A 14,113-nucleotide genomic window follows, 5' to 3' on the forward strand; every position below is an offset into this window, starting at 1 on the left:
GAGGGGTAATTTTCCATCATCAGCATTGGTAAACTCCACTGTCAGGAGTCAAGCAGAAGACAGCACTGCATTGTTGCTGGGTGCATTTATCCTCATTAATTCATTGATCACAGTAGGTCTGCTCATAACAATTCTCACTTTTTTTGTTAGGGGATTCTCTTCAGGGTATTGGTTACGTTGCTCTCCAGAGATATTGGGGGTATTCAGGTTAGCTTGTTTGCCAAATACCCTGCGGGGCCCACTGTCAGATCAAAGAGGGTCTAACCCATTGGGACTTGACGCGTAACAAATATTGATAAAGGTCTCACTTGCAGACGCCCGATTAATCATGTCAACAACTTAAAAGAAGCTTTGCTGATTTCTCTAGTGTAATGATTTTTTTCCCCTTTTTTCAGATAAGAACAGACAGAGCATGAGACAGGTGCATCCAGCAATGCTTTTCATTTTAACTGACTCTCCGGTTAGACTTTTCTGCAACAAATTGCACTACTTCCTTCAAATGAGAAATATATTGAGCATGAGCGCCCCTAATGCTTGCCTCCAATTGCAGGCTGTGCCAGTCTTTTAAGTTTGTCTGCGTCACTACCCCCAATAAGCTTGCGGGCAGTGGAAATTTTACTGAAATATCCCATAATTGCCCATTCTCATGGATAATATAAGCCATGTTATTCCTCTATAAAATGAGGCACGTAATAAACTTGTATGAATACCTTCATTTCAGCCAAGATTCCTCTCCCGTCTAATACAGTGCCATTCGCATGCTTCACAGCTTTTTGACAAATAAGACTATTTACAGTATGCCTGTAAAGTGAGCAAAATGAAAAAAGACGGTGTTGCTACCAAGAGCCTTTACAGTCTCTTTTTCTGTATTCAAAATACTAATTATCTACGTTTTGGCTTCCCACACTAAATGGCCTGCACTGCGCATTAGTCTCTTTCAGCTGTATGCCATTAATGCTGCCGAGGTTTTTGATGGGTACATATCACGTTTACATTATATACAGCATGGATGTATGGAAGCCCTGAGAAAAAGAAAATGTATTTTCTAAATTGTTTGTTCATGATTTTTCTAGGTAAGTTTGAACTCCTGTATACACTCCACACAAAACACAAGTGTGTTAGCAAGTTATGTAACAGAGTCAAGTTGTTCGTTTGGCTAGAAATGTACGTATACGACGTTAGTGTATTGTAACGTTAGGTCTGGTAACTGGGACCCCTCATTGGTGGGATGTTTGTTTTTGGATTATTGTTTTGGATTCTAGAGTGAAATGGTCTGTAATATGATTTGCAATAAGTTGGGGACACTTGGGTGAAATTGACTATTTCATATATTCAGATTATTGTATTGGATAATGGAGTGATGCAGGCCGTATTTTTATTCATAGTGTCTTGGGGACACTGGAGTCTATCTTACATTTTCTGATTATTGAATTGTCAGCAGCTTGTTTTGTCTCTGTGTGTGTTTAAGTCTTGGCCTATTTATTCTGTAACGTTCTGGTTATAGTGGCTGCGTTTTATCTGCAGTAATATTCTCTGGGTACACCAATAAAATGTCTCTGCACAACAGCAATTTCAAGCTATTTAAGTGTGCTGATGACATGGCTTGGGTCGTTTCCACAAAAATTGTGTAAACCCAGCTCAAAGTTAATTAATGCTGGAAAAGCCAAAAGGAACTTGTTCTACACGTAAATCAAGCAGACTCACTGTCATCACTGATCTTGTGTGACCAAACTGTGGCAACCGGAGCACACATAGATGACAAAGATGAGTATTCTATTATATTCTATATAAGTTGTAATGGCTGCATTGTCAATATGTGAAGTCCTAATAAACTAAACCATTTTTACCAATTAAGATGAAGAAAAAACAACAGCATAAGAGTGGGACATTTGGACACTAAGGAAATAGAATCATTATGTACATTTGATGCACAACAGAATAATCACTTTTGATACGTTTAGATTTTGACAATTTAGATTAATATGATATTATCCATATTATATAGAATTGGATGCTGTTTATTGAATATTTTAATTATGTTGCGATGCTTCCTTCTGTTGACAGCTATACCCAGGGGTGAAAGTAAGAGTAGTTGATTGTTGTCCCCCCGGAAATTGTGTTGTAATAAAACTGAACAACATGAAACATCACGACTTATATTTTACATGGGAGAGTTTAGCAAGAAACAACTGCTAAAAACCCACAGCACTCAATATCACACAGTCAGCGGCAGCAGAAGTTGAGTTTGCCAGCAGTAGGCTAACGAAACAGTTTTGGAAAGGCAGCAAGCACGGATTAAAAACCCAAAGGTCTATGCTGGGCACAAACACACTGACACTGGAACAATTTAGAAGCAATTCACAAGAAAACTAGAATAACACTCGGAGAGCGCAGACAATGGTGCGTTCATGTGCTCCTCGGATGATCCCATCTCCCGAGTTTGGAAGTCGTTCTTGTTCATGAGCTTTAAGTCATAATATGGAAAAAACATGGACTCTACACCGAAGATGTGTTGTCCTTTTTTGCTTAAGCAACATATTAACAGATTCATGGGAATTGTCCCTGTCAATAAATCTCTGATTAATAAGAAACCACATGAATGCAGCACAAATGCCCTATTTCGCAATGATAATTAAATTCAAACATGTACATGTAACAGACTAAGGGACAAACTGAGCCGAAAACAAAACCTACCTGGCGGTGATAACTAACTGTTGTGTATGTTGACCTACATTAGCAGATGTGTTTTCTTGTTGGAAATGTGACGGTAACGGGTTGTTGAATGGGTTTGACAGGCAGCTGCTGTCCTACTTTCACCCCTGGTTTAACCATTGGTACTTAGATAATCTAAATCACTCTTGAGGCCAGTCAGATATTTTAGTTTGATATTTTAGAGGGAAGTCCAACATTTGACTTGTGGCTTGAACAATTTTATTCTAGAGAAGTAAGCTACGCCGGTGAAAGTCAGAAGAGGCCATGTAAGGTTAATAAGCTTTGTTTTATTCATTTAATGAATGAAATATTTAAGTATCAGCAACAATGACTCTGAGTGAAGCTTTCTTGTTTAGCATTTGAAAGAACAGCCAATAGGAATACCTGAAAACAGGCTTTAGACAATCTAGTTTTCTCTCGGACCATTTCAATTCCAATATGCTGTATGGTTATGGTATTACGCCAATAATGTATTGCCTTTCTGAAATTTCAAATACATTATTTACTGCGTCGGAACTAATGGCACCCATGGCAAGTAAATTATTATAAAGTATGCTTTATTGCACCACGTCATTTGGACATAAACCATTGTCTATTACTTTATCCATCTTTCACGCCTTTGCACTTCATCTGAAGCGAGAGTGCCTATGATTTTGAAATCACTGTATTGCTTCACAATATGATTTAATACAGGGTTGTTTTCGGTATACTTGACTTCATTGCATAATTATAGTGTTGTTTGTGCTTTTATGTGAAACCTTTATGAGGCCGTCTTGGCTAGGATTCCCTAGAAAAAGAGATGTTAAATCTGAATGGGAATATCCTGTAAAAAATAAAGATTAATGAGATAAAATTGACAAAACATAATGTATTGAAAGATTTAGATGAAATGGTGTCTTTTTAATGCACTGCACGTTGTATAATCATTACTGTGTTTTTCATAAAAGTTCATGAGGTAAGACTAACATCACAATCTATTTTTTTCATCTGCCAACAAAATCAAGCTGAGCTCACTGCTCCAATATACTTGGATAGCTTGGGTCTCACTTTATAACACCTTACCTACGCACCGATGATCAGGTTTTAATTTCTCCCCAACAGTGTGTAGGGCTCACTCCGCCCTCTGTGAAACAAGACAGCACCATTCAGATTAATAGTTGCTGTTAATTAAGTATTTAATTCATTAGACAATAAATAAACAGATTGGTCTAAGTACCAATGCTTCAACTGTCAACTGAAGGACTGTTTAAGAATAAGCATCGCACTATAACTGCAATATTATACAAATAGCATCCAATTCTATATAATACATATGTATAGTAGCCATATTATTTGAAATTGCCAAAAATGCATCCAAAGTGCATATTCTATTCTGCTAGCTACCATTGAATGCTCAAAATGATCCTATTCTCTTAGCAAGTGTCCAAAAGTCCCACTTTTATGTTCTTTTTTAATTTTTGTATCTTTATTGGTGAGTTTATTTTATTTAGATCCCCACTAGCTACAGCATTGCAGCAGCTATTCTTCCTCTGGAGTCCACAAAACAGACTTCACATAGTGGCATTGCAACTATTACAACCTACATTGAACAGAATAGAATAACCTTTTTTGTTCAGCCGAGGCAGGAGCATTGTCTTTGCTCTCACCCAGGAAAATACAAACATAAAATATGTTCACAAGATAAAAGCATCAACAGAACAAAGGTCTTTGAATTGTACAGTCAGTCATTGCATTGCCCATTGTGCACAGCCTTCACTCTCATATTTGCCTACACTCTCATATTTGAGTTTAAAGTACCTCGTTGCCCACATTATTGCATTTGGGATAAAACAACCTCTGTAGCTAGCTGTACGATAAATAAAATCCCACAGTTTTTTTACTTAGTATCAGTGATTATAGCGGGTCTGCTTTATTTAGAATAAGTTTCTTTGTTTTTTCCAGCATGAATTATCATTATTGCTTTAAATCATTACATCATTTTCTGAAAAGACCTACTGAACTGTGTACTTGGTGTACACAGAGAATATTACTGAAGATGAAAGGCAGCCATCATAACCATAACATTACAGAATTAACAGTGCATTAGATTAAAACATGCACACAGACAAGAAAAGCTCCTGACAAATCAAAAATTAGAACATTTTAAGTAGTCCATTACACTCCAGGCCTCTCGACACATTGCAAATCATAATACGGTCTGCTTCACTTTAATATTCAAGAGAAATGATTGAGAAACAAACATCCCACACATAAGGGGTCAAGTGTCCCCGTTAGCATCAGTAACGTTTTACATTAAACTAAAGTTACATATACAGACCACTTAACTTGGGTTGTAGCTAGGTTAAGTGCTAATAGCTTGCATCATAGTTAGCTAACGTTAATAGCAATTTGGCACCGATTGAAATACATTTCTAAGAAAAAGACAAAAAGTGACAGTAATGTGATAAAACTTGCGAACACAAAATGTGATCCCTGTGTTTAGAGTGCATGGTGAAATTAAACTCTCCTGGAAAGAAACAGAAATTATTTTAATCCTCTTTAGAACATGGGGGTAGTGGTGCTTCCTTGTGGCCTAAATGAGTATTACAACAACAAATACTTTGAACAAAAAAGAGCCCGGCAAAAAATAAAATCACCTTGAAAAAAATATCCTTACAAAAAAATGTTTATACCTGCTGAAACTGTTTTTCACCCATTTTCACAGACAGATAAAAAGAAAACTTAGGAAAATGATCCATAACAAACGTTTTTTTTCACCTGTCAAAAACTGTTTTCCCACACCCATTATCCTGGCAAATCCTTTTTTCATGTATCCGTGAGTCATAAACACAGTAGAGGAAACTATTTAGATCAGACTTAGAAAAAGGATCAACCGCATAGCAACATAACCACAAAGGTCCATGTCCAAGCCTCAGTGGCAACAAGCATCTGCCCTGCTGAGGTGTTCTTACCAAGACTCTGAATTTTTTATAATCCTGAGGTTGCTGTTGTGTATGTCACCCTGTGCACTGACCTCCCTGTGGAGGAAGCGAGTGAAAAGTTGAGTTCTTCTTTCAGAGATCAATCTCAGCAGAATTGACAATAAAGATGCATGCACTGTACTATGTCTTGATTTCTTTATTACACCTTTTACCCCATTTCTGCTTTCTATATTTTTGTATTTCCCAGATTCAAGCTACATTCAGTTCTTTGGGAATTCATACATGGAGTTTAAGGGTATTGACCTCAGCTCACTCAACAACATTACTGTGAGATTTCAGACTCAAGTGACCCATGGAACTATACTTTACGTGGACCAAGGACCCGCTTACGGTGATCTCTTTTTCATTAAACTCTTCATCCTGGATGGAATCTTGCAGGTAACAACTCAGGTTGTATAGTTATTATGCAGGATTATATGCTAATGTTGTAGTCACTGCATCAATATTTGTCATGTTTGCCCATGAAAGACAGATCTCACGGCCAATTTATACAGTTCATGGACCAAAAACATGAAAAAACACATCTTTAAACTCTCTTTTCAGTATGCCTTTTGCTGTAACGAAGAGGAAGAGGTTTCTGGGATCAGTACGTTAATTCATGTTAGTGATGGCAAGGTTCACCTTGTTAATATCAGGTATGTTCTTTGTTATATTTAATTAATATTTTGAATCTGTGTTGGGGTTAAGCTCTGCTGCTGCAATGTGAGAGGAACAAACGTGTCACATCGGAATAGATAAGTTAGAATGTCATGTTACAGCTTTTAATTTACAGGTTGTATTAACAAAGACATCAACCCAGATGCGGTGTTTTATGTATCTGCTTCAGGCTGGAATATATTTTCTAATGAGAAAAAAGAGGCACATTCACAATAAGCTACTTACAGAGGGTGTAAGAAAATATAATTTGAAAATAAATTTTGATCAAATAGTGTTAGCACCTCAGGTGGTACTAACTTGATCCTTAGTTATCCACTCATTTCAAGTGTGACAGGCCTTTTTGTAGAAAAGGGCTTTAACTAATTCCGGGCGAAGATATATAATTGGCAAGAATCACCAGACTGAGAATGTAGACGGTATTATGAATGAGCAAATGGGCTTACATTTTAAAGAACTAAAGCAAACGTCAGAATGTGCCTATTAACATGCATTAGTGATCACTGACCATGTTTTATTGGCTGTTCTAAAGTCTTCATTTGCAGTTTTTCATTACGAAAAGATTAACAAGCAAGAGCCAAGCACAAAATCAATGTTTAAATGATTTAAAGTGAGGCTGTGGCCCCTTTAGTTATATTGTTCCTAAACCCATGTGCAATCTTGCTGCCAGTCTTCTCCATTGTTTTCTGACGTAAGAAAGATGTGGTTCAGTTTCAAGTCACAAAGTGTATTATGTATGAGCTGGAAGCTGAAACAAAGTGGCTTATATTCAACTCATATCAAATCAGTTTACTTTGCATTTTAGGAGAGAGTATGGAGACTCTATTCATTGTTGCAAAGAGGCCATTTTACCATTTCTGTTGGAGCAAAGATAATCATTTCTAAAACAACATTCTGTTTTGTTAGACAGAAATATTGGGATTAATAGACGGAGAAAGAAATGTATTTGGGTTTTCTGAAAATGAAGTTTTTAAAAGAGAAGAACAAATGCTGAAGGTGATTATGAACATACTGTGGCAAAGGTGAGCAAATGTTCTCCTGTGGAAACAAAGCTGAGTGGGAAGGTTGCCTTGTGTTTCTTGGCAGAAAGCTGCACTGCCCTAAATATGCAAGTGCAGCTAGTGAGGCCTATCAAGTTTAAAGGGCTGCAAGGCTCCACCCCTGTTTTTTTTCTTTCTGCAGTGAAAATACAACAGCAGTATGAATCAATCATAATGTTCTGTACCAACCCCTTGGAGACATTGCAAGAAAGAGAGCTGTCATAACGAGAGGGTTGGGAGTATGGAAAAATGGTTCCTGGTGTCACAAAGCAAATTCTTTGTAATTGTCTGATGGCCGAGTTCGTCCATCTTTGTCTGATTTGACCCAGAGGTACAACACCATGGCCATCCTCAACATCACGACCTAACTCATTATAGACTTTTAATATATCTTCCCGTCAAAGACGCTTTTCAATATGTTAAATATAAACCCAGTGGGGCTGACTTCTCAAGGACAGTGAGCACAGTGCCCTCTGGCTGCTGGCCAGGCCGCTCTGGCAGACTGCTTCTAAATTAACCGCTTCTCCATGCTGGCTCTAGAGGAAGGACTTATGCAGCTCCGAGTTAGTGCCCCGAGTGTTTAGCCGGCATATGCAACAGCGTGCAAAGCACAAGCTTAACAAATCAGACTAGATTGCTTCGTGGACCTCCTAACTTCCACTCAGGGAACAAGGGGTATCAGGAGACACTGGAGAGGAGGCTGAGCATCCATGGCCCGAGTACCCTCAAGCTGCAGATGGTTAGTCCAGAATCTGCACTTAGGTAATTATCGGCTCTCTCCTGTTGTTTCAAAATGGAGAATTGGTTTTTGAAATCTATGAATGGCTTTGGGGTGGGTCCAAAATAGTTCTGTGAAGGCGTATAAGATGCCTTGAGAAAAAACAGCAGTCACACCTCAAAAAAGATTTGTGATCAATGAATTCATCAACAGAGTTGACAAAACAATTACACGCATTTACCATAGTTTTTAATCTCAGCATTCAGTATTTCTCTCTACTTCTCAAACCACTGTTGTGAAATAGGTTCTTTTTTAAATTCCATGTTTTATGCAACTGGAAGTTGTTTTTCTCTGTAGCAGAAGTTCATCTCAGAAGCCTTTGTCCTGATCTTAGAGTTTGAAAATGCTTTGTTCTAAAGTCACAATGTTGATTAAACTTTATTTCTTGAAAGGTGAGTTATTCGTATTATGAAGGCCACAAAAATGTCTTTCTTTTTGAATTGTTAGAATACAGCACATAGACATTTTGGAGATTATGCAGAGTGATAACTGAAAGACCCCATGTACAATCCACCTCTTCTCTTGACATGAAGTCTTCATGCTCTTTTATAGACAACACCTGGCCCCTTGTGAGGCAGAGCTAACTCTTTCTGGTCATGAGAAAATCAAAAGTACAGCAAGTAATTACTGGCTGGGAAACATCATAATGAGAACAAACCACGTCTTCACTGGTGGTCTGCCACAACAATATCTACCCAATCAGGTACGATTTACAGCTCCTACTGTGTGGTTTCTCAACTATCTACAGAAATCATAAGGTTCTTAAACACATATATGCTTCAAGGTTACATAAATGATACATACAGAATTAAAAACAATGTAAATATTGAAAGAACTGGGAGAAACCACTCAATTGTCTACATTTTTTTTTTTCACTTAGAGAGCGAAACCTTTCCACAACTATACTGGCTGCATTGAAATAATTGAAATTAATGAAATGAGGAGCTTTTATACGTCTGATGCCATCGCCAGCAGCAACATAGACCGATGCAGGTAAAGTAAACATGTTCTATGTTTTCATCATGATCTCTTCTTTTGACTTGGTTTTCACATTTGTTGTTTTTTGTCAGCAAAACATGTTTTTTAGTTTTCCTGGGCTCATACATGAAAAATCACCCCAACACATTAACACACTTTGTTCATATTTTGTTACTTAGATAATCAAGAACAAGTACCAGTAGACACATTTTGTTGTATCTGATGCAGTGAAATCCGACCGCATTGTTATAAATAATACTTGAGTTTTCCTTTTGGCCTCGGATTGTGATCTAAAATCGGTCTACTTTGTAAATGACTGCACTTCACGTCTACCTCTTATTTAATGGGTCATTTTTGCTGCACATGGATATAGTTCATATCTGTAGGCTGAAAAGCAAATAATTCTAATGCTAAATTGGATTTTTGCTCACTGAAACGTCTACAACTTTTGCATATTTTTTACAGACATACTCTGCATGCGATTGAAGCCTCCACAACAAGTTCTTCAAATTGGACAACTCAATCAACCACCTCTGACACAGTGAACACAACAACAAAAATGGCAGCTTCCACGCAAACAACAAAACATCCAGTTTGCAAGGACGGTCTTTGCCACAACGGAGGAACTTGTCATCAGCTGCAGCTGCCTGGGGGAGCTCTGCCTTCCTGTCACTGCCCGCTTCATTTCACTGGCACTGTTTGTGAGAAAGGTAGGTTTGGACATTTTTACAGTTTTTAATACGTAAATGTGTTGCCACAGTCTGTACAGAGCCGTAATGATCAAGGTAACATTTAGTTGACTTAGTTTATTTATTTTGCACAATTTAAAAAATAAAATAAAAATAAACAAAGAGATAAATAATATCACAAAGAGATAAATAATATCACAATATCGCAGAAAGAGACAAAAAGCTATTTGAAGCCTCCACCTATATAATATTAAAATTTGAAATGAAATGAATATGCATAGGATAATCACGTAGCCATAAATTAATCCATTAAATACATATATAAAATATATATATAGACACACGCAAGCAGTAAAAAGCTTAAACCCCTACTCTACTGTGACCTCCATAGTTGTATCATGAAGAGCCAGCCAACAAATTATATTGTTTAATATATGCTGAGCCTCTTTGGCTAATAGGTTTCACTATGAGAGCAAAATAGAGTGAGCTGCATTAGGAATTTTGAGCGATGTGAATTATTCAGGATATGATTAATGAAATGAAAGATCCATAAAAGCAGCTTGAACCATCGCCGTGTGTCCATGTTCACCTCCAGCGCTCATTGAGAACGAGAACACGACCTTGCAGCACCCGCTCAACACTCAGCTACGTGACGTTGGCCAGCCCTAAATATCCCCGTAGACTGAACACCACCCCCCCAGTCCTCGCCCCTGTCGCCACCAAAAATGATTTTGTACCAACCGCTCCGACATTTATACCAAGGAGACAGCCGTACGAGACACACATACTACGGCGTTTTTTCTTTGCAGACTTGCACTTACAATGTGGCTACTGACGCCGCTCTCTCTACCTCTCTTGCCATCCATGATTCGCTCTGACAGTGTAGAAAACAGCATCCTGTATTTTGCTGGTGTAGTCATTCTCCGTCAGTGACAACATTAGTAACACTAGAGGTGTAAATTAATTGTTTGTGAGCTTGATAAGGCAAGCCAAGCTGCTCACAACTGATTGACATTTCAGATGTTATGTTGTGTTGTGTTAGTCTACAGTATATAACTAATCCAAAAAACACACAAGCAAAAGTGTAATGAATAGATTAAGCTGTGTTTATCTGCTCAGATCTAATCTGCAATCATCAGCATATCCGGCCAACTTCTACCTACAGTAGTAAAATAAATGTTTTTTCAAGGATAAGCAGGCATGTCTCAAGGATACCCCACAATTTGCGTAGCTCTTTATGAAATGGTTATGGTTATGTATTGATCTGGAATGGTTAAGGTTAGCATAGGTTGTTGGGCAGTACGTGTAGCAAGTGTCCACACTTTGTGGGTTACAATCTACACACGACCAGGCTAAGGAGCATAATGAATCCTAAATAGTCTATATGTATCTAGTTTGTAGGCGTACAGGTGACGCTGAAAAAAAGAAAAGAAAAGACAAGCGCATCCATCGTGTAGTATTTCCCCACAGTGTTTTTAGAGAAAGCTATCCGAGTTCAGGCTAATGCTAGCAGCTATGAAATTAAGTGTTTCAAAAACGTTGAATTTTGAGTGATTTTCTGCCACTGTTATCTTTGTCAACGTGCAATAACAGAAAGCTTTTCTCTTTCTCTGCAACTCATAGAGCATTGCACTAACAATGCTTTCCGTCATGGGGTTTCAATAAGGAGATTCACAGTAGCCACCAAATGCCGTCATGTATTGTACATTTTAAGCCTGGGGAATATGGTAAGCGATGGAAATTCTTATTAGCATTTCAGAGAGTTTCAGCAATGAAAAATGGATTGATCTTCACCTTGACAACCCCTCAATGGGATTGATGCTGATAGCATAATGTTGTGTTTACAGAATACATAGAAATCTGACAGAATGGCGCTTGAAGCTCACGTTGACAGTCATTAACATGGCATGAGCAGCCTGTGTGCATCTGACGCCCTTATTTGACACCTCTGCCATGTGTTCTAAAAATGCTAATTTACAGGTGTTTAAGTAATCTACTGAAATGTGATTTGTCTCTCCAGGCACTGTAACACAAAATTATGCTATTTTAAGGACTTTAATCTCATTTGTTTTTCCCATCGGTGACAGCTATGTGCTGCTTACTTGACAGAGATGCTGCTTTGCTAAGCCAGTTATTAAAGATGCTTTGGCCAACTTCTAAACAGCCAGTAGAGAATAAGGAGTATGCATCATTCGTTGATTCATTCACTCATTTATTCATTCATTTATTTCTCAACATTGTACCTCTTGGGTTCACAAGGGTAATTACAAGTGTGCCTCAAAGTATCATCACATGTGACCGCAGCACATTTGCGTGGACATCTGCGTGACATCGTACAAGCTTTCTAATTGGAAATTAACCCTGATAAGCCAAAAATGCATTATAACCTGACATAGTCAGGTTATAATGCATACTAACACATTAAACTCCAACCACCTTTGAAATCAATCTGATGTTCTACATTCTCCGAATTTTGTAATTACATTTTTACTTTTTCCTAATAAATCATAAAACTCCCAACCTTTTCCTTCCATGACCGTAAAGTGAGTTCCTGCTTAACTTGTCACACTCATAAAACTTTTCCTTTTAAATACCAACTGTGGCATTTTAGAGTAATTTCTGCTGAGTTTGAGGAATTCCTCCTCTTCAGAAGCATTTCAGCAGTATCTCAGGTTAACAGAGTGCAATCTCATGTGAGCACTCATCCAGCGATGTGCTTTACAACACTAGTTCTAATAGCAGGCAGACGGAGTCCAGAGGCTGTTTACATGCTGACAAAGTCTGTGAATGTGTCAACTTTGCCGGGTGACAACCTTGTCCTCACATCTTATTGAATTAAGAATAGACGCAAGAGAAGAATAAAGCCTCCGCTCCGAGTTAATTATAGATGTGTCAACTTACCCGGTGACTAATGATGTGGTCTTGTTTGTGTCCTAGATGAAATGCTGACGTGTCACACAGTATGTATCTAAGAGAAATATCAAGATGCACACGAGTCCCTGTAGCCTCTTATATTATTGTTCAAGAAGATCTAATGTTATTAATGTTAGTACTACATGTTCTAAAATGTAGCCTGATAATTTGTCTTGACATAAAGAGATATGTCTACTGCAGTCACTGGAGCTGCAGATTAAGGTTTTTCATATACAAAACATACAATGTTTTATTCTAAAATATAATATACTGCTATAATTTATACTACCAAACAGTCTATGGATTTGTTAGAATTAGCTTCACTTTGATCAGTGAATATTTAAACACTGCTTAATGCACGGGCACTGATCCATGGGATCCATGGGATCAGTGCCCGTGGACTGGCAGACCGGGGTGGTGGTTCCCATTTTCAAAAAGGGGGACTGGAGAGTGTGCTCAAATAATCGGGGTATCACACTACTCAGCCTCCCGGGGAAAGCTTATGCCAGGGTGCTGGAAAGGAGGCTCCGACTGTTTGTCGAACCTCAGATTCAAGAGGAGCAGTGCGGGTCTCGGGATCACCTCTCTGCTGTTTGCAGATGATGTGGTCCTGTTGGCCTCCTCGGATCATGACCTCCAGCATTCACTGGGGCGGTTTGCAGCAGAGTGTGAAGTGTCAATTTACTGGTACGTTGGTCTACGTTCCTACCCTCACCTATGGTCACGAACTCTGGGTCCTGACCGAAAGGACAAGGTCGCGGGTACAAGCGGCCGAAATGAGTTTCCTCCGTAGGGTGGCCGGGCTTAGAGATAGGGTAAGGAGCTCGGACATCAGGAGGGAACTTGGAGTCGAGCCGCTACTCCTTCGCGTCGAAAGGAGTCAGCTGACGTGGTTTGGGCATCTAATTAGTATGCCTCCTGGACGCCTCCCACTGGAGGTTTTCCGGGCACGTCCAACTGGGAGGAGAACCCGGGGAAGACCCAGAACACGCTGGAGGGATTATATCTCCCAGCTGGCCTGGGAACGCCTCGGGATCCCCCAGTATGCGCTGGAAAATGTTGCGGGCGAGAGGGAAGTCTGGGTCAGCCTGCTTGGCCTGCTGCCACCGCGACCCGACCCCGGATAAGCGGAGGAAAATGGATGGATGGATGGATGCTTAATGCAACAGATATACATACCAAAATATTATACCGGTATATAATCATTGTTGAGGCCATTTTACATTATGAGTACGTTCAATTTTGATAGTTAAGTCTTTATTATGGGTTTTGTTGGCCACTTGGGGGCAGTGGCACCCAGTGTACACAACACATCGTCACCTTTAAAGCGAACTTTTTAGCAAACAGCTTGTTATTTACACATATAGC

The 14,113-nt window shown here is 38.9% G+C and overlaps 1 protein-coding gene across 1 annotated transcript in view; it reads left to right on the forward strand.

The window, feature by feature from the left end:
• Positions 1 to 14,113, forward strand: part of eys (eyes shut homolog) — a gene marked incomplete at both ends in the record, with an annotated part of 143,311 nt that overhangs the window by 83,242 nt on the left and 45,956 nt on the right. The window contains 5 exons of the mRNA XM_079168679.1: positions 5,881 to 6,071; positions 6,237 to 6,328; positions 8,718 to 8,868; positions 9,046 to 9,158; positions 9,609 to 9,853. Of these exons, the coding sequence (XP_079024805.1) occupies positions 5,881 to 6,071; positions 6,237 to 6,328; positions 8,718 to 8,868; positions 9,046 to 9,158; positions 9,609 to 9,853 (792 nt within the window). The remainder of the gene's footprint in view (positions 1 to 5,880; positions 6,072 to 6,236; positions 6,329 to 8,717; positions 8,869 to 9,045; positions 9,159 to 9,608; positions 9,854 to 14,113) is intronic.

Source organism: Pholis gunnellus, assembly GCF_910591455.1.
Source record: "Pholis gunnellus genome assembly, chromosome: 11".
In the NCBI taxonomy this organism is placed as follows: Eukaryota; Metazoa; Chordata; class Actinopteri; order Perciformes; family Pholidae; genus Pholis; species Pholis gunnellus.